The following is a 26,336-nucleotide window of genomic DNA, read 5'->3' as shown; positions in this document are numbered from 1 at the left end:
AGCTAATGGTGAATGAATGTGAATGCATGTGAATTAAAGAAGGAATGCTTGTTTGGAAATGAATGTGAAGACATGTGAAAGCTGGAAATGCATGTGAAAATGTTGGAAATGGGAATGAAGGTCACGGCAAAGGTTGGAGAATTGATTATGGATGCATGTGTTGAATGATTTCTTGGTGAGGGATGTGGAGTGGTTGAATGTGGTGCAATGATAATGTTTTGTGGCTGAATTGGTGGTGGAATTATAATGGGAGTGCATATGATTAAAGAGTGGGAGTGCATGTGGGTGAATGTGAAGGGAATGCATGTGTTGATGACTAGGTTAGTGGGTGGAAATCTGAAAATGGCATAAGGGAATGGGAGCTCACGGTTTTGAGTTGTTTGTTTGTGTGAAGTGTGTGTGAATGCATGTGAAGATGCTAATAAATAATGCATGTAGGGTTAGGAAATAAAATCATAACTTAAAGGGAGATGATTAAAGGGTGTTGAAAGGTTTGAAATGCATGTGTTGAATTGGTGGTTGAATGATGAAAGAATAAGATAAGTGATAAGTGAATGATTATGATAAGTGATAAGTGAATGATTATGATAAGTGTATGATATGTTAAGTGATAAATGAATGATATGTTAAGTGATAAATGAATGATATGTGGTGAGTGATAAGTGAATGGAAGTGATAAGTGATAAGTGAATGGTTTGATAAGTGAATGATATGATAAGTGAATGCTTTAAGTGTTTAAAATAGGGAACAAAGCCCTTCCTTGCATGGCAAGGAAGGGAGACACAAGGAAACACACGACAATGTCCTAAGGTTGCAAGGAATGTTGTTTTTGTGTTCTAAAATGCGTAGGAGTCTTCAATGATGCTTAAACATGAGGTCTTTTAGGATTTAACTTTCCTACTTCAAGTCTTTAATTTCGTCCATCCTCTTGGCTCCAAGCATATGATATCCATTCCAATCTCTAATTTGCTCCAAAAGGCTCCAAAAGGCATCCTTTTGCATACCTTGCCCTTAGAACCTGAAAACACACAAAAGAAGCATAAAGGACTAAAATAACTAGAGAAACATAACGTAAATGCACGAGAACAAGCCATTTAAGTCGCATGAATATGCTCCTATCAGCCTTGCAAACTTACTTTATGTTATCAAGTTAAAGTACTCAAATTACCAATCTGTGTTCTTGTTTCATTCACTGATTTATAATATAATTTGTTTGTTAATCTTAATGTTTGATCACCATTAGGGTTGTGATAGGAGCATATTTATGCAAATTAGTTAGCTTATTTCCTTGCATTTAGGTTGTTAGTTCCTAGTTATTTTAGTATTTTAAGCTATATTTGTGTGTTTGTAGGTCCAAAGGGGGCAAGAAAGTGCATTTTGGTGCATTTTGGAGTAATTTTGGGCTTGGAATGGATAGCACATGCATGGAGCAAGGTGGATTGATGAAATTGAAGTTCAAGAGACGCTAGGAATGTGCTAAAGAGATGGAAGAAATTAATTCAAGACTTGGAAGACAAGGAATCAGCTACAAGGAAGGAAACAAGAGCCAAACTACCTTATTTTGACATAGTCAATCCTAATCCTTTTCCTACTTAATTTCCAGCTACCAAGAGTATTCCTAATTATATTAGGACACTCAATTACAAGATTCTATAAGGTTAATCCCAGTCAAAGTAGGATGCCGCACCAAATCTGCAAGGAAGCACATTCCCTTTCCCTTTAGGAGCTGCCGTATATCCTTTCCCTTTATCCCTAGGATTCTGACATTTATTTCTCCTTTTCCTTGTGGATTTGGGATCAAACCTGTTTACCAAATTAAGTTAGGCCTTGTTTTTCTTAAACCTATAAATAAAGGCCCTTGCCGTAGCCTTTGGGGGAGCCATTCACTAATATTCATACTTGCAGCCATTCTTTCATACAATTCATCACTCAAACCTTCACCCATACCTTGTGCCGCAGCAAAGAAGAAGAAGAAGGACCGTGGGACGTGCCTTCCATTCAAGATTGGATTGTTGGAGCATTCTTAGGTGTAATCTATCTTAGTTCTTGTTTTGCTGTGAACATGAGAGGCTAAACTTGTTTTAGCTATGAAACCATGATTATATTTGCAATATGAATTGAATACTTCCAGTTGTGATTTCATAAATCGTGAATGCAATTTACTTAACTGATTGATTAAGAACTTATTATTGTGTGTTGATTAAAAGGGCCCGCTTAGTTTGCATGCATGAATTTGATGCTAGAATATAAGGGAGTTTCACATAATCGTTACGAACTTATATTCACAAGTAGTGAAGATCGCTGGTCATGATCGTGTTAAGTTAAATTCCTGGCATGAGTATCATGATGTCATAGTTACAAATGCCTTGTCAATGCTTTTGATTTTCACGGAGCTTAATGAGCTTTGCTTGTATCTCTATTATGCAGTTCATGTAGGGAACTTGGGAAGAATAATTTGGTTGCCGATGCGTTGTCCGTCCAATTCAATGACCTAAGGAAAATCTGAGGGTGTCATATGTGGAGAAGGACCCTCTAGCTAGCTTGTCACCCATTAATTCACCAAATTCGTATTCCTTTAGTTTGTTATTCAAATTTGTTTGTTTAAATTTTAAATTCCTCAAAAACCCAATCCCCCTTACTTTGTTGTGTCAAATTAGTTAGAATCTGTCCAATTTGTGTTTTTGAGCATTTTGAGTCAAAGTTAAGTTAGAATTTGTCCAAATCACCCTTTAGTGTCTAGTTTGAGTCTATTTGATTGTTTTGTGTTGTTTTGAGTCTTTTTAGTTTGTTTTGAGTTCTTTAAGTCTAGTTAAGTGTTTTTAAGCCTAGTTTTGCGTTTTTAAGTCAGTTTAGAGAAGATTAGCAAGTCCTCCTAATCCCCCGCCTAGAACGATCCCTACTTACATCTTTACTACAATTGTCAATAAAAGGGTTTAATTTGAGTGCTAGTTTATAACACATCAGGTTGCTTACAAATTATTTGATCAAGGTTATAGTACACATCATGCTTAATCTTGATGGACATGTGAATGAATGAAGAAACTGCTATGCATACATCCTGCCATGTGATTTCTTTGGTTCTTTTAAGTTTTCTTGTTCTTAATGGATTCTTATTTGGTAATCTAAGTTGAACATCACAACTAGGTTGTAGATTAGGAGAACTTGACAGCAACCACACATCAAATGGATGATCATAAATGAGTAAAACGAACCCTAGTTGCAGATTGGAAAGTTGAATGTGTTTTGACTTAAATTTTCATGGAATTGGCTTATAATGGTGAAATCGGTATCCCTAGTTCCATTTCCATTGTTTCTGAATCATTCTATTATTCATATTTACATTTTCTTGCATTTTAAGTTACTTTACTTCTCAAAAAAAAAAAAATCTAAATTCAGTTTTCATTTTCATTGTGTAGTTTGGGTTCACATAAAGCTAGTAATTTGTAGAGTTCTAATCAGTCCCTATGGTTCGACACCTTTACTTGTACCATTATACTATCCTTATATTTGCACTTGAAAGGAACACAACACCCGCCCCACAACCCACTCGAGTGACCCGACTCGTGATCGAATCCAATCCGAGGCCACTTACAAAGATCCAAATTCCGACCACCGATATCGCGATTGACCTAGGGTTATTTTCACCCCACTTTTCTGCAGGAATGCCCACTCTTAACTTAAGCTTTGTACCTACAAGCCATTACATTTCTACCACACATGGAGACGCCCATTCTCTAGACTTTCCAATCCAAATGGTGAGCACCACCAGCCCCAGCAGGTTACTAATTTGACAAGTGCCCTTGCACATTAGACCACCTTATTGAATCAGCTTCTTGAGCGCATCGAGACGCAGCGCGCCCCAGATGAGGTGTCCCTAAGCAGGACAAGGGCAGAAGAATGTGACTCATTCTAACATGTCGCGGCAAAGAGCCACTCATCCCGTCACAAACTGTGCGTTCGAGTAATGTGCATTCTCGTATGGGTGATAGGAGCATATTTATGCTACTTAGTTATGTTATTTCCTTGTATTTAGTGAGTTAATTACTATTTATTTTAGTCTTTTAAGCTATTTTCGTATGCTTTTAGGTCCTAATGGCAAAAGGAGCAAGAAAGGGCATTTTGAGGCTATTTGGAGCAGTTTTGGGCATGGATTGGATAGCTTAACCATGGAGCAAAGAGGATGGACGAAATTGAAGTCAAGAAGAGCTAGGAAAGGCTAGAAATCTGGTGGATGAAGGCCTAATGCAAAGAAGATAAGGAAGTAGCAAGAAATAAGGAACCTTATCCAACCTTATCTTATCCTATCTTATCCAACCTTATCCTTTCATAACTCTAACATTATCCTATCTTACCCTATCTAAATCAGGTTATGCCTTAAATATAGCTATTTAGGAGGGATTAGTTACACATTTAAACACCTATGTTAGTTTCTAGAAGCCTTATCCATTTGTTTGCCGCATGTGGACCATTCCTTGTAGGTTTAAGAGTTGCAATCCTTCCTCTACACCTACATCATATGTCCTTGTCCCTTTAGGTTTAGGAATCTGTCCTAAACACTCTTTCTAGAACACCTTATCTTCCCCCCTACAAATGTGCTGCACCTATCTTTCTAGAAGACCCTTAAACCTAGCCGTGCATTACCTATACCATTCCCCTTTAGTTTCTGCCTAGACTTAACCCTTTTCCCATGGGATTGTGCAATCCTTTTCCTTCACTAAGTGTGCAATCCGGTTAATGTTTCTTAAGGCATGAATGTGATTTGCTTATCTAAGTTATTAAAACTGGTTTATATATGTGGGTTGGGGGTTGACACTTAATTTGCATGCATGAATTTGATGCTAGAATATAAAGGTGTTTCACATAATAGTTATTCACTTATATTCACGAGTAGTGGAGGTTGCTAGTCATAATCGCGTTAAGTAAATCCTTGGTATAAGTCTCATGCGTTTCATAGTGATGAATGCCTTGTCAATACTTATGGTTTTCACAAAACTTAATGACTTTTGATATGTATCTTTGTTATGCGTTTCATATAAAGAACTTGAAAAAAGATAATTTGGTTGTAATGCGTTTTCATTCAATTCAATGAAATAAGGAAAACTTAAGGGTTAGTTGTGCGATGCAACTAACTTGGGGCATTGTCATTCATAGTCTAAAGGAATAATAACTGGAAATTGGTTCGTATGCATATATCATGTGTGGAGAAAGACCCTCTAACTAGCCTTTCACCCATTTATTTCACTTAAAATCGTTTTTCCAAAGTGTTTTCTATAAAGTTTTTGTTTTAAGTTTAGAATTCGTCAAAAACAATCCCCCTTTCATTTAGTCTTGTTATTTGAGTCAAAATCTGTTTTCTTTGAGTCTTTTGAGTCAAGTCAAGTCCTATTTTCATCCAAAACACTTGTTAAGTCTAAAATTGAGTCTTTTTTTTATTGTTGGTTGATGTTTTAAGTGTCTAAAGTTAGTTTTAAGTCTATAAAGTCTAGTTTAGTGTTTTTTGAGTCTTATTTGTATTGATTAGCATCCCTAGTTAATCCCCGGTCTAGAACGATCCCTACTTACATATCTACTACAATTGTCACAAATAGGGTTTAATTTGTGTGTCAAGTTAATTTTTACATCATTGGGCCATCGGAAAAACATCTTCTCCCACCTCAGTGCTCAAAAGTCAGTATGTATTCGAGGTTGGGTCCACATTTTGATGAGCACTCAAGACATTCCAGGCGAAGCGTCCACACGAGGCCCGGAGTAGGTAGCCACATGATAAATATAGGAGAGCACGAAAGCAGTCCAGCTCAAGTTCCACTAGCAGCCCGTGCCATACGTGACGGCAAGCTGCATAGAATGAACCCCGTGCACCGCAACCATGGCACAGACCAGCAAGACATGCCGAAGAGTAATATGGATTAGCAAGTCAATACTAGGGGCAACCGGAGGCTATGTTGCCCCATCAAGCGCAAATCTAGAAGGAAGTACAAAGGCTCATAGTAGAGCAGTTGCGTGGATTCTAGCTCATTGATACTACCGACGATGCCTTTCGTAGAGACCTGGCCAACATGAGCAGGTCATCGTTTATAGACGAGATCGAGCAAATCAAACCACCACGGTTGTTTAGCCCGCCATATTTCACCTTGTTTAAATGAGATGAAGATCTGGACAGACACCTGATGCACTACCAAAACACCATGACCCTTTACGCTAACAATGACGCTTTCATATGCAAAATATTTGCCACAACGCTCCAAGACGAGGTGCAAGACTGGTTCCGCACCTTGTTGCCACGATCGATCTGGAACTTCATCGAACTTTCCTTGGTCTTCACTAAGGAATATTTGTCCTACTGCTCAATTAAGAAGAAGTTTGACCACCTATTCAACATGAAGAAAGACCCGAAAGAGTCACTCTGTGCATACATCAACAGGTTCAAGATGGAGAAGGCAAAGATCGTTGGATGTAATGACAACATTGTAAGCTCAACCTTCCGAAAAGGGTTCCCAACAGATCACCCATTTTTTGAAGAGCTGATCATAGATGAGAACTTGACCCTAGCTGATTCTTATGCTTTGGCAGAAAAGTACTCCCTTTGAGATGAGGCTAAACGCTTCCAGAAGCAGCCTGAGCAGCCGTGCAAAAAGGCAAAGCCAACTCAGAAGAAGGCGGGCGATAAACCACTCAATAACAAAAGTAAACCAGGAAGCAGTTAAAGGGACCGATCCTCGACAAAAGGAGGCACGGTGCCCAAAACATACACCAAGTTCTCACTCCTGATCAACTAGATTATTCGCGAACTTAAGGACAAACATTGGTTCAAAATGCTGCAACCTATGAGGGGGGAGACCTCCAAGATGGACAAGCCTTAGTTTAAATTCTGTGTGCTCCGACATGAACTTAAGAATAAACACCCCTTCAAAAGTTGTAGGACTAGAAAATTCAACCAAATTTGGTGTTTTGAGAGTTATCACTTGTCTCGTGTCATAAAATCCAACTTCTTTGGGAATTATTGTCTCAAGTATATCCTTTTTAATGAATTCTAGACATTCCCTAGCCACTTCTTGCTCTTGATTCTTTGGGAAGGTTTCGAAGATGCCTTTCTCACCCTCTTCTTCCTTGGATTGCATGATCCTGCAAGGAATAGGGACATTTGGTGGAACGAGGTCAAGACAAATTGAATTTGGGCTTACCTTTGTTGTAGTGGACGGCATAGAAGGCATATGTGGCTACGGCAAGGGTGTTTCTTCCTTTGCCGTGGCCTTGTTATCCTCTTCTTCATCAAGCAGCAACTGTTCATCCATCTTTTAGCTTGGTTTGGATGTCTTGGGTTTATCTTTAACCTCCATGCCACTTTCCAAGGTGATAGCTTCAGCAATTTTAACAGTTCAGTCGGATAGTTCACTTTGTTCTTGCATTTGCCCCATAAATTCCGCAATCTCTCCCATTTGATTCTTCAATTCGCTCATCACTTGGGCTTGATTTGGAATTTCTTTGTTTGATTTTGTACTTCTTGTGCCAAAGAAGTTAGTACTGGAAGAATTTTATCATAATCCAATGACGAGCCTGAATTTGGTTAGTATTGTTGTGGGGGAGGTTGTGGTAGTTGCATAGGCGTTGTATAGAACTCCTCATATGGCTGCCAATATTCTCCTTGTTGAGCCTCATTGGCTTAGTTTTGTGAGCCCTACACCAAAGAAATTAATTCAACAAGAATTTGATCATAATCTATTGACGAACCTGAGTTTGGTTGGGCATATTGTATATGATGTTATGGTGGCTGCATAGGTGTTGAATAGAACTCCTTATATGGCTGCCAATATCCTTTGTGTTGAACTTGTTGAGATTCCCACCACATAGAGTTTGAATGATCACTCCAATCTCTTTGTGGACATTGATTTGCTTGATATGCTTGCCTATAAGAAACACCAAATGTAGGGACACTTTGCATTGTGGACCCTTCGGCATACTGTGACAACTGAGAAGTAAGATTCGCTATTTGAGCTTGAAGATTAGCAATTGCCATGTCTTGCTTCTCTAGTACATGAAATCAAATAAATAAAACTAAATCAAATATCAAAAGAAAAATAACAAACAAACAGAAGGATTAACAATTTTACTAGTCCCCGACAACGGCGCCTAAATTTGATGTGAAATATTCTAACACTCAAATTAAAACCCTATGATTGTAGTATATGAAAGTAGGGATTGTTTTAGGCCGGGGATTAGAAGGGATGCTAATCTACTCAAATTAAACTCTAAAACACTAAACTAGACTCAAAAACAGAAAACTAGACTCTAACAACTCAAAACAAACTAAAAAGACTCAAAACAGCACAAAATAATCAAATAGACTTAAACTAGACACTAAAGGATGATTTGGACGAAAATTACTTTTAACTTGACCCAAAACACTTAAAAATACACGTTTGGACAAATTCTAACTAAAAGACACAACCAAGTAAAGGGGGATTGGATTTTGGACGAAGTTAAGGTAAAAACAAACAGATTTGAAGACTTAAATAACTTTGGATGAAATTAGCGAAAAATATGGTGATAAGCTAGCTAGAGGGTCCTTCTCCACACATGACACACTTGCATATAAATTGATTTCTAGTTGCTTTTCCAATAAACCATGAACCTCAACACCCCAGATTAACCGTGAACAGCACTAATTAACCCTTAGATTTTCCGTAAGTCATTGAATTGGATGGAATACGCATCAGCAACCAAATTATTCTTCAATAGTTCCCTACATGAATAGCATAATAGAGATACAATCAAAGATCATTAAGCTTTGTGAAAATCATAAGCATTGACAAGGCATTCGTAACTATTGAAAACCATGATACTCTTGCTAGGAATTTACTTAACATGATCGTGACTAGCAACCTTCACTACTTATAAGTATAAGTTCATAACGATTAGGTGAAAGTCCCTTATATTCTAGCATCAAATTCATGCATGCAAACTAAGCGGGCCCTCTTAATCAACACACAAGAATAAGTTCTTAATCAAACAGTTAAGTAAATTGTATTCACAATTTATGAAATCACAACTGAAAGTAATCAATTCATATTGCAAATATAATCATGGTTTCAAAGTCCCCTCTAGCTAAAACAAGTTTAGCTCCTCATGTTCGCAAAACAAAGATAATTAAACTTAAACATTAAAAACAAAGATAGAATACACCTATAAACACTCTAGGTGGCTCCTCCTTCCTTCCTTGCTGCGCACAATGGGGATTTGTGTGAATTTAGGCTCTTGAGGTGTGGTGGATGGTGTGGTGTGAAATTATGGTAGAGGGTGGTGGTTTATGAGTGTTGCAGCATCATGTATTTATAGGGTGAAGGGAAGGCACGGAATTGGGCTGAAAAGGAGAGGAATTAGGACTCCAAATCACCAAAGAACAATGACACTTTCAATCAGATTCCAATGAGGACAAGGAATGGTCCTTGTGGCAGATTCTAGAACTTCTAGAAGGGTTACATGTGGCACAAACTTAGGACACAAAAATAGGGCTTCTAGAACCTGATATTTAGGTGATTTAATGTGAAAAGGAGTCCTCTTTGAAGCTGGAATTAAGGTAGGAAAAGATTAGGATAGGATAAGATAAGATAAGGTTGGATAAGGTTTGGATAAGATAAGGAAATTTGGATAATATTCCTTCTTTGTAGCTGATTCCTTATCTTCCAAGTCTTCAATTTAATTCTTCCAGATGTTAATCACATTCCTAGCCTTTCTTGATCTTCAAATTCATCCATCCACCTTGCTCCATGCATGTGCAATCCATTCCAAGCCCAAAACTGCTCTAAAATGCTCCAAATTGCACTTTCTTGCCAACTTTGTCAATTGAACCTGAAAACACACTAAAATAGCTTAAAACTCTATAACAAGTAGAAATTAGCTATGTAAATGCAAGAAAACAAGCTAACTAAGTCGCATAAATATGCTCCTATCAAAGATTAGAGCGGTGACCTCGATCCAGTATCAGAAGATCAGATTTTGCATCCCGGGAGGAGTAGTTAGAGAGATCAGCTTTCTTTCTCACGCAGCACAGCCCAAATGCCTCTGGTCCTTTATGCATGTGGCCTCTGCCACGCAGCCCAGAAAGGGAGGAGGCCTTAACCTCCTTCCTTTCTCCTCATTCGTACCCAGCGTGCTCTAGCAAGGCCCATGCCTCTTAGCCCAGGCCATCAGGACCTAAAAGCTGGCCCATGCTGGTCTCTCCTACTCTCTCTCCTCTCACATGCACAGGCCAATGCCCAGTAGCCATGGAGACCTAGCCCAAGCTGGCCTCCCCACGCCCAGCGCACCTGTCGCCTCAGCCCAAGCCGAGCCAAGCACCTAGCCCACGCCAGCCGACCCCCGTGTCCCTATGGCACCTTTGCCACGTGTTTCACACATCCTCCACCTCCACCAAGCCAATTTTTCAAGCCCCAAGATTCCCAAAAAATCAAGAAGAAGAAAATTCAAATTTTTTCTTGCCTTGGTGTAGCATGGAGAAGAAGAACAACAACGAGAGATAACTCTTTGCAAGGGTAAGAGAAGAAGAAATCTAGGGGAGGGAAAAAAATTTCCTCTAACTTCTCTTTTCCTTGCTGGAATGATGATTGTTCTCCAAATTTATTTAATCCCCTGCTTACGGCAGAATTAAATAGGTATTGGGGGCAATTGGTTTCCTTTTCCTTGAAGAAGTCTATCTCCAAATCAAAGAAGGAGATCAAGTTCAAATTGGGGAATAATTCTACAAGCCCATGCAGCTTGGGATTTCCACACCTACTGCCTTTTTTCTGCGTGCAGCCCGGTAGGTGTGGTGGCATTTGTGGAGCCTAAAATAATCTCAAAAATTCTAGAGGTGACATGTGGACTTTTGCCAAAAGAAAACAAGATTGCCCTCAATAAATGGGTAGGCTCCTTAGATACTCCCATGCGTAGCTCACAACCCTGAAGGTCTCAATAGTTGAATACGACTGCCCATAACTCACCAACCTTTGGCAAGAAAAAGTCAAAGCATTAAAGATAAGTATTAATTACCCAAATCCTATCTTTAATACATTCCCCAATTGAAGATTGACTTCAATCAAGTAAATAATCCCAATTTAAATCAATTAGGGATAATTACTCCATTATCTCTAGATATTATTTCCTATTTAATATTTTGAGAATATTTCTCCATAAACATTGGCCGATAGGATGCCGCCATGTGTAGGGTAAAACCCTAACACTATGGCTAGCCCTCCCCTCCTATATATACCCCATATTCTACCAAATTTCATAAGCTTTTGCTACCCCTAAAAGCCCTAAACACCTTACTCTTCTTAGAGAAACTAACTTATGCATCGGAGATTCATTGGCCTAACCCCCCCCCCCTCCCCCAACCTTGTGGCTGCTTGAGGCTTAGGTCTTTGATCAAAGATGTTGATTGTTTTGTAGGTGTATTTTCGTCAAAGCTAGAGACAACAGAAATTTGCATCGAGATACATCATCAGAGGATTCAAAGTTGTAAAGAGATTGTAACCCTAAACTCATTTACACAAAACATTTATTTTGTACTTCTTTTATTTGCTACAAGATTTTAGTGTTTGCGCATGACAGACAATGCATTTTGTATGCCTGATTGCTACTCCAAAAACAAATTGAATATTCTTCATAAGTGGTGTTATTCACATTTTTATTTTTATTTTTATTTTTACACATATTTTATTAATTTCTGTCCTTTTATTTTTTTTTTTTTTCAATTCATTCTAACAGTCATAATTAAAAAGATATAAAAAATTATAAATAAATGTGTAGATAACCGTGAAATGTTACGGGACTCTTCACCCTTTGTGGTTGTTTGACTTGCAACTAAAGAAAAATCAACCTCTCGGTGAGACCATCGTCATGATTAAACCCATTTCGTGATTCCCATCGAAGCCCGCACAAAACCCCCATCATGTTCCTCCGTTGAAAACCTTGTTACAAGTCCCGACTTTTCTATCACTTTCTCGGGAAAGTCAGAATATCCCCAGAAAAAACAGAGCGACCAATTCTGGTTAGTTTGATGGGCGTGATTTCCACTCAGAGAGGCTCGAGACCAGCGGCGACCCACGAAGGTGGCTTACCGGTCTCTCTTGGGGCGGGTTCGGCGGCGGCCCCCAAGAGAAAATGGTCCAATCTGATTCCTTTTTTTGTTGCCCTTGTTGTGATAGCAGAGATCGCGTTTCTGGGTAAGCTCGACATCGGAAATAACGCAGGTTTAGTAGACTCGTGGGCCGACTTGTTCGCCCGGACGCCGTTGACTCATGAAGTGGCGGTGCCGGCGGCGGAGAGTGGTGATTTGGAGTTGCTGAGTTGCGAGGAGTGGTTGGAGAGAGAGGATGCTATAGAGTACTCCAGGGATTTTGACAAAGAACCGGTTTTGGTTTCTGGTGATGAGAAGGTAATTTGCAGCTTTTTATTAGTTTCAATTGTGTTCTTAATACTGTGTAGTTTTCTAATACACACACTCATATATATATATATATATATATATATATATTTTTTATTGGGTTTTAGTTTAAAATTGAATTGTGATTGTACGTGACAATAATGTCATGACACGAGTGAGGAAAATAGTGCAAGCGAGAATTTTTGTAAGATGTTTACACTGCTTAAGCTGTTGATTCTTGTCCTTGAAAGCAGGATGTGAAATTTGATATTCGCTTTTCGACTGCCTTGTGTTAGTCACTATTTGAGCAATTGATCCTTGACATCTGAAGCTGGTTAGGAAGTTTGATGCTTTTGGCTGCATTATGTTTTTTATTGTTCAATTTTAGTCTGCATTATGTTAGTCTTGGTAGAATGTAGTCTAGCGGCGGTGGAGGACCCTTAAGTTCCATCTTCTAAATCTTGTTGAGTTAAATGAACAAGAATGATTTGTAATTGGAAGTAACTTGAATTGGATAGTCCCATTTCTTACCCTACTTTTACGATACTCTCTAGGGACTTAAACATGGAGTTTTGGGATATAACTGACACATTTCACTTTTGTCACGTCTTGCATTTGTTCATAATTATTTTTGTCTTGTCTTCCACATAGGAATGGAAATCTTGTTCTGTGGGATGCCAGTTTGGATACAATCCTGCAAAAACACCTGATGCTGCTTTTGGTTTAGCTCACCAATCTGGGACAGCCAGTGTTCTCCGATCCATGGAATCAGCTCAATACTATGCTGAGAACAATCTTGCTCATGCACGACGGTGGGTAAGCACATACAAATATGGCTTAATTGCAGTTTTTGAAGATGGCTTAATTGCAGTTTTTGAAGATTTTCTCTTTTTCATTTAATGTTGTTTGTGGACATGTTATCCCTTTATCATAGGAATTGCAATCTCGTACAAGTATTGAGTAAGGTTTTAAGATTTTTTAAGGCTTATTTTCTTGAAAAAATGGTACCCACAAATTTGAAGAGCTGAAAACAAATTATTTTATCTTTTTAACATGGTTTAGAATATCTCATATGCTGTGCTGCATATTGCATAGTACTACTTTGAATTGTGTCTATTAACTATAAGCCTAAGTGTTCTGGTGGGGCATACCAATCATTCATGCAGTCAATTGGAATTACTTAATATAATCATTTCTCAATCGCATTCCTGACGGATGGTGTTCTTCTTTTCCTTTGGGGGGAAACCCTCAGAATGCAAACTTCATCTGTTCTAAAACTTGTTTGTCATAACTAATAGTTTTAACTGCTTTCATTTGTACTAGGAGGGGATATGATATTGTTATGACAACTAGTCTCTCATCGGATGTTCCTGTTGGATATTTTTCTTGGGCTGAGTACGACATCATGGCGCCCGTACAGCCAAAGACTGAGACTGCACTTGCAGCTGCATTTATTTCCAACTGTGGTGCCCGCAACTTCCGCTTGCAAGCTCTTGAAGCACTTGAAAGTGCTAACCTCAAGATAGACTCTTATGGCGGTTGCCATAGAAATCGTGATGGAAGAGGTGTGACATTTAGATGCTTTTTTAAAGTAATAATAATGATATTTTGCTAATTTTCTGGTTCAAGGCATTACAATTGGGAGTTGTGACTCTCTTGCATGCTTTCTTAGCGTGCCGTATGAGGTTTGCAACAAACTGGGGTTCAGTTTGTGGCCTTTATTTTGTTTTTGGTTGAAAATATTCTGTGTTGGCTTCAATGTATTGAAAGGTGATGGCATAGGTGAGGCGTCCCATGGATAGCCCTGCCCAAGCGTGAGGCATGAGGCAAAGCCTCACGGTACCTAAAATTTTATTATATAATTTATATTTATAAAATAGAATACTTTGTAAAACAAATATAATTATAACTAAATCAAATATAATAACATCTTCTTCATTATTAAGTCTACTTGTACTTAGAAACTATGTCATAGTCTTAAAATGTTTTAATTATTTTATTTTACTGTAAGCAATTATAGAGAACTTCAAGAGAAATAAGATTGAGTGGCCACAATTATAGGGAATTTCAATGAAAATAAAGGCTGAATTTTGCAATTATACGCAATTTAAAGGAAATAAAGGTTGAGTGGAGCAATTATAGGGAATAAAGGCTGAATTTTGTTGGAATGTTACGAGAATATCCATAAAAATATGCTTATCTATAAATAATAAACACATAAAGATACTTATCTATCTATCTAATAAATAATATAAAAAATAAAAGTGAATAAAAAAAAGATAGTGCAATAATAAATGTGGGGACTATTAAAATTTTAAGGAGAAAAAAATATAGAAAAATGAAAAGTCAGGAGAAAAGATAGCCATCGCCATCTGTCTTCTTCATCTTCCCTGGTACGGTTTTGCAACTCAGCTTCGTCACTAGGCACGGCTTTGGTTTGGGTATTTTTACCAAAAAAACAAAAAGCAAAAAATGGGAATAAAAAGAACGCTTGGACACCCTGAGGCGCACCTTTGCCGTCTAGGCTTGCTCCAGCGATGCCTTACGCCACACCTGGAAAACAGAGGCGGCAAGCTACTCACCCAGCCTTCGAGACCGCCTAGGCGCGCTCCAAGGCGAGCCTTTTAAAACACTGGTTGGCTCTATAGTGTCTTGTAGGTAATTCAATTTGTTGGATTTTGACGGTAGGTTTAATCTTGCCTAATGTTGTATTGTTTGGTCTGAAATAGATTCACAGGCGCATAAAATTTTTCTTTCTCCCTTGCCATTTTTTCGTTTATAAGTTACTTTCCCTGGCTATAAGGATATAGAATTTGGAAGTTTGAATTGTAAGAAATTGTTTTTGATCTAATGGGCAAGGTAAGTCAGACCTTAGTTGATTATGATATCACTTAAACAAGCTGCATGTGCTTGGAATTATTATTATTTTTTCCGATCATGTCTATCAGTTCTAGACTTCTGGTTGTGCAATCAGAGAGGGACTGGATGTTTCATTATTGGCTAAATAGTTGGCATCTTGAACCAAATCCAGTATTTGAACCAAATAAACACATATAATACACTACTAAGATATATTATGGCTTGTATTCTATAGTTATAAGATATACATAACCTGTAATTGTTTAATAATTTGCTTCTGTTTTAAATGAATCTGGCAGTTGACAAAGTTGAAACTCTGAAGCGCTATAAATTCAGTTTGGCATTTGAGAATTCCAACGAGGAGGATTATGTTACCGAGAAATACTTCCAATCGCTTGTTGCTGGTATGAAACTACTCTCTCTCTCCCCCTCCCCCTCTCCTCCCTGGTGTGTTGATTATGTAGTTGTGATGCATAATATGAAAACTTCTTGTGGAGGAAAAATTCAGAATTTAGGGGCAACCAGGATTCTTTTAACCCAGATAAATGTTGTTTGAATATATGTAAAAAATCTTGGTAATAGTTCATAAACAAATTTAAGAGATTTAGTATGGATGGAAAACTATAAGTGTGGGCATTCATCTTTGAAATTGCAGTGTTTTGCCTTTTAACATCTATAAGATCTAATGGATTACATTTTCGCATTCAACATGAGGGAAAAAATTGCATTTCAGATTCCAAAAGCAAAATTGTCATCTATGTACTGAAATTCAAGAAAGATGTTGGGTATGGACGTTGATATTTTATTGTTCCAGGATCTATACCTGTGGTTGTTGGTGCTCCAAATATTGAAGAATATGCTCCTGCTCCTGGTTCAATTTTACATATTAAGGAGCTAACCGATATTGAATCAGTTGCCAAGAGAATGAAATTTCTTGCAGATAATCCTGAAGCATATAATCAGTCATTGAGGTAAATCATTAGTTGTTTGTTTCTTCTCATTTTCTTCTTTTCTGTAACATGTCAAATACTTTTCTTTTTCTATGTTTCAGTATTGTTTCTGTATGAAGATTGAATGATGTTTAATGATTAGGTGGAAGTATGAGGGTCCATCGAATTCTTTCAAGGCCCTTGTGGACATGGCAGCAGTACATTCATCATGCCGTCTTTGCATTCACCTGGCAACAATGATTCGCGAGAAAGAAGAAATGAACCAAAGGGTCAAAAACAGACCCTGCAAGTGCACCAGAGGCGAAGGAGTCGTCTATCATTTATATGTAAGAGAAAGAGGGAGGTTCAATATGGAATCTATTTTCTTAAGGTAATTTCATTTCCCTAACACCAATTACTACACTAGCAGCCAAGACTGCCGGGAATGGGATCTGTCTCTGCACATTGTTTACATCCTTACGAGTTTCATCATGCTGAAGATTTCCGTCTAAGTTTATTTTATATTTCTAGAAGAGGGAAAAATAAAACTTGTAGTGTCATTGCATGATGAAAAATTAAATAAATTTTTGTCCCCCAATATCTTTTTCTGTGACAGGTCTGGCAATTTGACTCTTGGAGCTTTTGAGTCTATGGTGCTCGCGAAATTAAAGTCCCAGAAACATGTGCCCATTTGGAAACCAGAAAGACCTGAAAGCATAAGAGGAGGAGACGAATTTAAAATATATAGAATATATCCTGTTGGCATGACGCAGAGGCAAGCGTTGTATACCTTCAGATTTAATGGGGATGCTGATTTTAGAAGACACGTTGGAAGCAACCCCTGTGCAAAGTTTGAAGTCATATTAGTTTAGACTGAAATATGCATTCTGTCAACATTGATCATGGATATGCTGATTTTAGCAGCTTACTTTTGATATATTTGTCAAGAGAGATCGAGGTGGTCTCGTTCGGGCAATTTGTTATGCCTTCTTTGTACACACTGATTTTTGGAGGAGTGAACTGCAATATCTTTAGGGAAGATGGTGCCGAGGACATGTGGATGATTGATTGTATGCCCATTGATTCAGATCTAGTCGTATTTTAGTTGTAAGATTCTGTCTTCTCGTCAGGTGAAGTTGATCAAAGCACCCGAAGTGTTCTTTTTCGTTTTAGTCCATTAACAGTCTTGGAAGGAACTGTTTCGGTTGCGAAGACTGAAATCGGGTTCATTTTGTAATTCAGAAAGAGTAGCACGAGACTAAATTTGTAGACAAAATTTCGTAAATTAAATGACCTGCAAGTTAATGATCAGATTATTCCTGAGACGATGATAAACGTCCTTAATCTTATTGGTAACACATGATTTAGCTTATAAATTTTGTCTACAAATTTATTCTTTCTAGTAGTATTCATTTAAAACATAGTTGCCTTCTTATATTTAAGGATTTGTCAAATTATAAAATTTTCGTTTACTAAACAGTGTTTATCGGGATAACTAGATTCACTATAATTCCAAAGACAGTTGGAGCAATGATCACTAAACAAAGTAAAATCAAAATCAACAATTCTTATTAATTATTTTGCTATTCTTTTATTTGCTTCATAGGTGATAGGAGCATATTTATGCTACTTAGTTATGTTGTTTCCTTGCATTTAGTTAGTTAATTACTACTTATTATAGTCTTTTAAGCTATTTTCGTATGTTTGTAGGTCCTAATGGCAAAAGGAGCAAGAAAGTGCATTTTGGAGCCATTTGGAGCAATTTTGGGCATAGATTGGGTAGCTTAACTATGGGGCAAAGTGGATGGACAAAATTAAAGTCAAGAGAGGCTAGGAAAGGCTACAAATCTAAGGAAAGAAGTTCAAATGCAAAGAAGATAAGGAAATAGCAAGAAATAAGGAACCTTATCCAACCTTATCTTACCTTATCTTAACCAACCTTATCCTATCTTATCGTATATTATCCAAATTATTTTGTGCCATAGTTCTAGCTATTTAGAAGGGATTAGATGTACAGTTAAACACATAATTCAGATTCTAAAAGCCTCATCCCTTTGTATGCCGCATAGACACCATTCCTTTAAAGTTTGGGAGTTGTAGTTCATATCCTACACCTATGCCGTGTGTTCTTATCCCTATCTTACCCGACACTTGTTTTTCTACAAATTGTAGATCAAAAGGGGTTCCCTCTAAATCATGCTCCACTACTTTAAGAACAAGGGTATGGATAGTCCTATTCTAGGCTAGGTAAGGATAATATGGCTAACAAAGAAAATAAGTTAACTAAGGCTCAAAGGGTTAAACCTACAATACATATGCAAAGGGTAGGGCTTTTTGGCTCTGGTTTTAACTAAACAACTTCATCTTGTTTTATGTTATGCACTCAATTTGATGCTTTGAATGAAATGGGCATGAGTTCTAGTATTTGGAACTATAGTGATGAAACGCATTCTAAGTAACAACCAAGCAAAGAAATAATGAGATCATGCAACGACTTTAGAAAACAAAAATATCTCAGATTAATAACTCTCCAAATAAAGTTTTGGCTCATGTCTTTCAAGGTTGTAGCGTTAGTTTGAGTTTCATCCTTCAAACATGTTATAAAAACTGAATTTTTTTTTTCTTTTGTGATTACATGTGAATTTGTAAACGACAACTACAACTATGCATAAACCAACGAGTAAATCAAACTTCCATCCATGTTTGTAACTTTCGTTAATAGTCATGCAATTAAAAACCAAATCCTCATCATTGTGTTGGAAGGTATCCTAAGACACAAACAAACATAAAAACAAAAACGACGCTAAAAACGACTCTTTTTGGTTTTCTTTTTTTTAAACACTTGTTTCGATTTTTTTTTCTTTTTCAAATTTTGGATTTTCCATTTAAGACATATAAAAACACTTCCAAACACACTAAAAACACTTAAAAACAGTGAGAAACAACTTTAGAAGTGATAGGTGATAAAATCCCACGAAAATTGATAGGAGCATATTTATGCTACTTAGTTATGTTGTTTCCTTGCATTTAGTTAGTTAATTACTATTTATTTTAGTCTTTTGAGCTATTTTCGTATGTTTTTAGGTCCTAATGGCAAAAGGGGCAAGAAAGTGCATTTTGGAGCTATTTAAAGCAGTTTTGGGCATGGATTGGATAGCTTAACTATGGAGCAAAGTGGATGGACGAAATTGAAGTCAAGAGAGGCTAGGAAAGGTTACAAATCTGGAGAAAGAAGTTCAAAAACAAAGAGGATAAGGAACGAGCAAGAAATAAGGAACATTATCCAACCTTATCCTATCCAATCTTATCTTATCCAACCTTATCTCATCTTATCCTATCCTAATCTTTTGCTACCTTAATTCCTGCTGCAAAAAGGACTTAATTTGACATTAGAACACCTAAATATATGGTTCTAGAAGACCCTATCTCCTCCTAAATAGGTGCCGCACCCTTTATCCCTTTTAAAAGTCCAATTTCTGCCACAAAACACATTGTTTCTAGAAACCCTACAAAAGTGGCGCCTCCCCCTTTTCTAGAAGCTCTAGAATCTGCAATCTTTTTCCCTTTCTTCCTTGGTCTTTGCCATGGAATCCTAGTCCTTTTACCCTAGGATTGTGCAAACCTTTTCCCACCTAATTTATACCACACCCTAATCTGATTTCCCTAAGGTTTAAGCCCTATAAATGCAAGTGTTTGCCGCACCATTCAAAGCATCCATTCACTCATTCATTCATTCATACATTCAACCACCCTCTACCACAATTTCACACCACACCATCCACCACACCTTAAGAGCCTAAATTCACACAAATCCCTATTGTGGGCAGCAAGGAAGGAAGGAGGAGCCACCTGGAGTGTTTCTAGGTGTATTCTATCTTTGTTTTCAATGTTTAAATTTAATTATCTTTGTTTTGCGAACATGAGGAACTAAATTCGTTTTAGTTAGAGGTGAATTCAAAGCCATGAACATATATGTGATATGAATTGATTTCATCCAATTATTGTTTCATAAATCATGAATGCGATTTACTTATTTGTTTGATTGATAACTTATTCTTGTATGTTGATTAAGGAGGCCTACTTAGTTTGCATGCATGAATTTGATGCTAGAATATAAGGGAGTTTCACGTAATAGTTATTCACTTATACTCACAAGTAGTGGAAGTCACTAGTCATGATTGTGTTAAGTGAATCCTTGGCTGGGGTCTCGTGCGTTTCATAGTGATGAATGCCTTGTCAATGCATATGATTTTCATAGAATTTAAAGATTTTTTATATGTATCTCTATCATGCGTTTCATATAGGGAGCTTGAGAAAGATAATTTGGTTGTAATGCGTATTCATTCAATTTAATGAAATAAGGAAAATCTGATGGTTGGTTGTGCAATGCAATTAACTTGGGGCATTGCCATTCATGGTTTAAAGGAATAATAACTGGAAATCGATTTGCATGCATATGTGTCATGTGTGGACTCTAGCTAGCTTATCACCCATATTTTTCCCTAATTTCATCCAAAGTTGTTTAAGTCTTGAAATCTGTTTGTTTTTACTTTAATTTCGTCCAAATCAATCTCCCCTTTAATTAAGTGTGTTAGAGTAGTTAGAAACGTGTTCAAATCAGTCCAATTTAGTGTTTTGAGTCTTAATAGTCTAAAATTCGTCCAAATCACCTTTAGAGTCTAGTTTGAGTCTTTTTGATTAGTTTGTGTGTTTTGAGTCTTTTTAATTTGTTTTGATTCATATAAGTCTAGTTAAGTGTTTTTAAGTTTTGTTTTGTGTTTTTAAGTCAGTTTAGAGTAGATTAGCATCCTTTCTAATCCCCGGCCTAAAACGATCCCTACTTTCATATACTACAATCATAGGGTTTTAATTTGAGCATCAAAAATCAATGCAAAATCATTTGTTTACCCCACCCCCCCCCCCAACACTTAAACCAAACATTGTCCTCAGTGTTTCAAACATAGACTCACAAGCAAACAATCAAACACACTACTAATAAACATGACAATTATGGCAAAGTAAAAGCAATAAAGAGTAGGTAAAAGAAAGCAAATCTGGTTGTAGGAGCCAGAGATTCCTAAGTCTTCTTTATTCGAATACATGGGTTGCCTCCAAAGAAGCGCTTGCTTTAACGTCTTGCAGCCGGACGATACCTCCTTTTAAGCTCCCCTAGGTCCCATGGCTTGGAATTGATCTTTGAATGGGAGGTGATACTTGAAATGATCCAGTAATGGTTTAATTCTAGAGTGGGTGCCTGAATTATTAACAATATATTAGTAGAAAATGATGCGAGATTTATACGCACACAAATTAAACCCTCTTTTTGACAATTGTAGTAAGTATGTAAGTAGGGATCGTTCTGGACCGGGGATTAGGAGGGATTGTTAATCACTTGGATTCGACTCAAAAACGTAAAAACACAATATAAAACACTATACTAGACTCAAAAAATGCAAAATTAAACTTTAAAACACTAAGACAAACCAAAAGACTCAAAACAAGTTCAAAAGACTCAAAACTGCCTAAAAACACTAACTAGGCAGTTTATGACCTTAAACCCAATTTTGGACGAATTTAAGATTATGGCTTGATTCAAAACATTTTAAAACATAAACTAAACAGATTCTAAGCACTAAAGAACAAGAAAGTAAAGGGGGGTTTTGATTTGACGAGATTAAATTAAAGCAGAATGTAAATATGAATGTGATGGAATTTAATGGATGGGAACCTAGCTAAGGGGTTCATCTCCACACATGTTACACTTGCATAATAAAACGATTTCCATTTGCATTTCAATAAACCATGAAACTCAACACTCCGAGTTAATTAGGTCCGCTTAAATTAACCGTCAAGTTCTCCTTAAGTTAATGAATTGGATGGGTTTGCGCAACGCAATTCACAACATTCCCCACAAGTCCTCTACATGATTGCATAATAGAGATACAAGCAAGAATCATTACGCTCTAAGAAAATTATAAGTGTTGACGAGCCATTCGTTACTATGATTGCATGAAACTTATGCCAAGAATTCGTTTAACGCGATTGTTTATAAGCAACCTCCACTACTTGTGAATATAAGTTCGTAACTATTAGGTGAAACTCACTTATATTCTAGCGTCATATTCATGCATGAAAATTAAGCGTGCACTCTCAATAAACATACATAAATAAGTTATCAATCAAACAGTTCAACAAATTGAATTCACAACTTATGAAACGCAATTAGAAGTAATCAAATCAAAATGCAAGCATAAACATATATTTCGAATCCCCCCCCTAGCCAAGGGGGGTTTAGTTGAATTTAAACATTGGAATCAAAGAAACACCTAAACATTCCAACAACTCAAACTTGAATTGTATGAACGTTTAGGCCCTCTTATCTTCCATTCCTCATTCGTACAAAACAAAGAGTATTGAAATTAAACATTGAAATCAAAGAAACACCTAAACATTCCAACAACTCAAACTTGAATTGTATGAACGTTTAGGCCCTCTTATCTTCCTCTTCGTTGTAGCACAAGGTCTAAGGATAGTTTGATGGTGTGAATGGTTTGGGGAGTGGTGAAAATGGAAGGGGGATGGTGTTTGGATTAATAGGGAAGGCACGGCACAAAGGTTGTGTTTGTGTTGGTGTGAAGTGTTGTGAATGGAATGAATTGTATGAATGCATTACATGGTTTTATAGGGAGAGAATGGAGGGGAGAACATGTTAATGGCAGCTAGGATGAATGATTAAAGGGGTTGCTAGGTTGGAAATGATTAAAGAGTGAAGGGATGTATGTGAAAAACAGCTAGGAAACTTGGTGGAATGCTGGAATTGCAAGGGTGGCCACGGCATGGGTTGTTTTTGTGTGTTGTGGCTGATTTGTTTGTTGGTTAAAGATGCATGTGGATGGATTATACAATGGGAAAGTATGTGATTGACAACTAGGATGAATGGTGGCTGCAATGATGAAGTGTGATGGCTGAAAATGGCAAGGGAAGTGCACGGCATGGATGGATTTTGGTGCATATGGCTGCAATGTTGTGTAATGATGAAGGAATAAGTGCATGTGGTTGAATTGGTGGTGAATGTGCATGGCAAAGAATGGATTTGGCTGCAATGGTGTGTAATTGGGCTAGGGTTTAAGTGCATAAAATGGACCCAAATTGCTCCCCCTTGCATGGCAATGAATGGTGTTTGTGTTAAGCCCATGGCAAGGTGTTATGTAATTGGGTTAGGGCCATTGTTTTGTGTCCTCAAGTGCATACAAGGCCTTCAATTTCATCCAACACTTGGGCTCCAAGCATAAGCTATCCATCCTTAGCCCAATAGTGCTCCAAAACATTCCACAATGCATCCTTTCGTCAAACACGTCTTATTATCCTGAAAACACACAAAAGAAGCATAAAGGACTAAAATAACTAAAGAAACATAACGTAAATGTACGAGAACAAGCCATTTAAGTCGCACGAATATGCTCCTATCAAATACCCCCACACTTAGCTTTTGCTAGTCCTCGAGCAAAACAGAAAAACAAAACAAAACGAAACGAAACAAACCAAAGACAATTTTAAACCTTCCAACTTTGCCTCAGGGATTTCCAATGCACATGACATGTCAAAAATCATCATTCCCACAGATTTTGTTTATCTTGACACTTAAGTACATACTTAATCATAGTCACCACATATTAGTTCACAATTAAGCATTTAAAACCATGTTTTGAATGTAGTAACATGCCTTAGAGAATTTGCTCAATTCCTTACAAAATATGCACTCAATTTTCACTCAGATTTTCTGACTACACACCCTAATCTAGTTATATGTGAGAAGATTGTTGTAAGCATAAAAACGAACACTCACATATATGTATCATAAGGAGAGCAATTTCTGGAGTTAATAAGCATGTTTAGGTATGATCTCATGAATGGAATGCTACTACTTAGATGCGAGAACCAGTGATACCATAAGCTCAAACCCACTTTAAACTCCACATATTGAAACACATAACAATCAAGATAGAAGTCAAAGGGTTGTAACGGGGCTAGGGTATTGGCTAACAATGAAAGGTGAAGGATAAACAAACATTCTTAAAGCAATAGCGAGCAAAGTATTGAATTAGGCACTTAGAATTCCCTTAGAACGCATAAGTCAACTTTGAACACCCAAGGGGAAGTCACACAAAACTTAGGGCCATATTCAAACTTTTTGGGCCCTTTCTTCAACAATCACACTTGTGAGTCCATTCTCACTTATTTTCACTCTTTTTCTTTCTTTTCTTCTTCTTTTTCTCACATTTTTTTTTCTTTTTCCCGTGCCTTCTTTAAGACTTAGGCACATACATACACACAAAAATCCCTTCCCCCACACTTGTTTTCTGCAATAATGTCACTCAAAAAGAATTCCTTCTAAGTCATGCTCCACTATACTCAAGAACAAGGGTATGGGAAAGTCCTACTCTAAGCTAGGTAAGGGGTGATGTGGTTAACAAAGAAAATAGGCTGAATAAGGCTCAAAGGGGTTAAAACTTACAACAAATACGGAATATGGGAAGTAAGGCTATTTGGCTATGGTGGCAACTACACAACTTCATCTTGATATATGTTATGCAATTCCAATGTCATGCTTTGAATGAAACGGATATAAGTTCTAGCATTTAGTTCTATCATGATACAATTGCATTCTAAGTAGCAACCAAGCAAGGAATAATGAGATCATGCAACAACTTTAGAAAACAAAGAATCACAGAAAAATAACTCTCCAAAGAAAGTAATGGCTCGAGTCTCACAGGGTTGTAGCGTTTGTTTGAGTTCCTTCCTTCAAGCATGTTACAAAAACGAATTTTTCTTTTATGATTGTATGTGAAGTCATACATTATAACCATAACCAAGCATATACCAAGAGTAAATCAAACTTTTCTCTATGTTTATAACTCTTTTTAACAGTCATGCAATTACAAACCAAATCCTTATCATTGTGTTGGAAAGTACCCTAAGACACAAATGATGCGAGATTTATACGCACACAAATTAAACCCTCTTTTTATCAATTGTAGTATATGTATAAGTAGGGATCGTTCTGGACCGGGGATTAGGAGGGAATGCAAATCTCTTGAAAACTGACTCAAAAACGTAAAATAAAGTTTAAAACACTAAACTAGACTCAAAGAATGCAAAATTAAAGTTTAAAACACTAAGACAAACCAAAAACTCAAAATGCTTTAAAAAAAACACAAACTAAAATGATTTCTAACTAAATTGACATTAAAGTAAAGGGGGATTTAAGTTTATACGAAATTAAATTAAATGAACAAATTAAAACAGAATGTAAATATGGAATTGATGAAATGGAATGAATGGATGATAGAATAGCTAAGGGGTTCATCTCCATACATGTTACACTTGCATAATAAAAAGATTTCCAATTGCATTTCAACAAATCATTAATTCTCAACGCCCCGGGTCAATTAGGTCTGCTTAAATTAACCGTCAAGTTTTCCTTAAGTTAATGAATTGGATGGGTTAGCGCAACGCAATTCACAACATTCTCCAAAAGTCCTTTACGTGAAAAGCACAATAAAGATACAATCAAAAATCATTAAGCATCATGAAAACTTTAAGTGTTGACGAGGCATTCGTTACTATGGAATACGCATGAAACTTATGCCAAGAATTCATTTAACGCGATTGTTTATAAGCAACCTCCACTACTTGTGAATATAAGTTCGTAACTATTAGGTGAAACTCACTTATATTCTAGCGTCATATTCATGCATGAAAATTAAGTGTACACTCTCAATAAACATACATAAATAAGTTATCAATCAAACGGTTAAACAAATTGAACCACAACTTATGAAACGCAATTAGAAGTAATCAAATCAAAATGCAAGCATAAACATTTATTTCGAATCACCCCCTAGCTAAAGGGGGTTTTAGTTCCTCATTACGTTGAAATCAAAGAAACACCTAAACATTCCAACAACTCAAACTTGAATTGTATGAACGTTTAGGCACTCTTCTCTTCCATTCCTTATACGTACAAAACAAAGAGAATTAAAATGAAACATTGAAATCAAAGAATCACCTAAACATTCCAACAACTCAAACTTGAATTGTATGAACGTTTAGGTCCTCTTCTCTTCCTCGTTGTTGTAGCACAAGGT

General features: G+C 37.0%; 1 protein-coding gene across 1 annotated transcript; it reads left to right on the top strand.

Annotated features, from left to right (window-relative positions):
• Positions 1 to 11,830: 11,830 nt before the first annotated feature.
• On the top strand, positions 11,831 to 17,317 carry LOC137728857 (glycoprotein 3-alpha-L-fucosyltransferase A-like). The gene is made up of 7 exons (XM_068467642.1): positions 11,831 to 12,412; positions 13,052 to 13,212; positions 13,724 to 13,965; positions 15,559 to 15,663; positions 16,074 to 16,230; positions 16,352 to 16,579; positions 16,805 to 17,317. The coding sequence occupies exons 1-7, from the start codon at positions 12,035 to 12,037 to the stop codon at positions 17,058 to 17,060; spliced, it is 1,527 nt and encodes a 508-aa protein (XP_068323743.1). The 5' UTR covers positions 11,831 to 12,034; the 3' UTR covers positions 17,061 to 17,317.
• Positions 17,318 to 26,336: the final 9,019 nt, after the last annotated feature.

Source organism: Pyrus communis, chromosome 3 (assembly GCF_963583255.1).
Source record: "Pyrus communis chromosome 3, drPyrComm1.1, whole genome shotgun sequence".
NCBI classification, from domain to species: domain Eukaryota; kingdom Viridiplantae; phylum Streptophyta; class Magnoliopsida; order Rosales; family Rosaceae; genus Pyrus; species Pyrus communis.
Note: the sequence above shows the minus strand (reverse complement) of the source record. Positions and strands in the feature narration are given on the sequence as shown.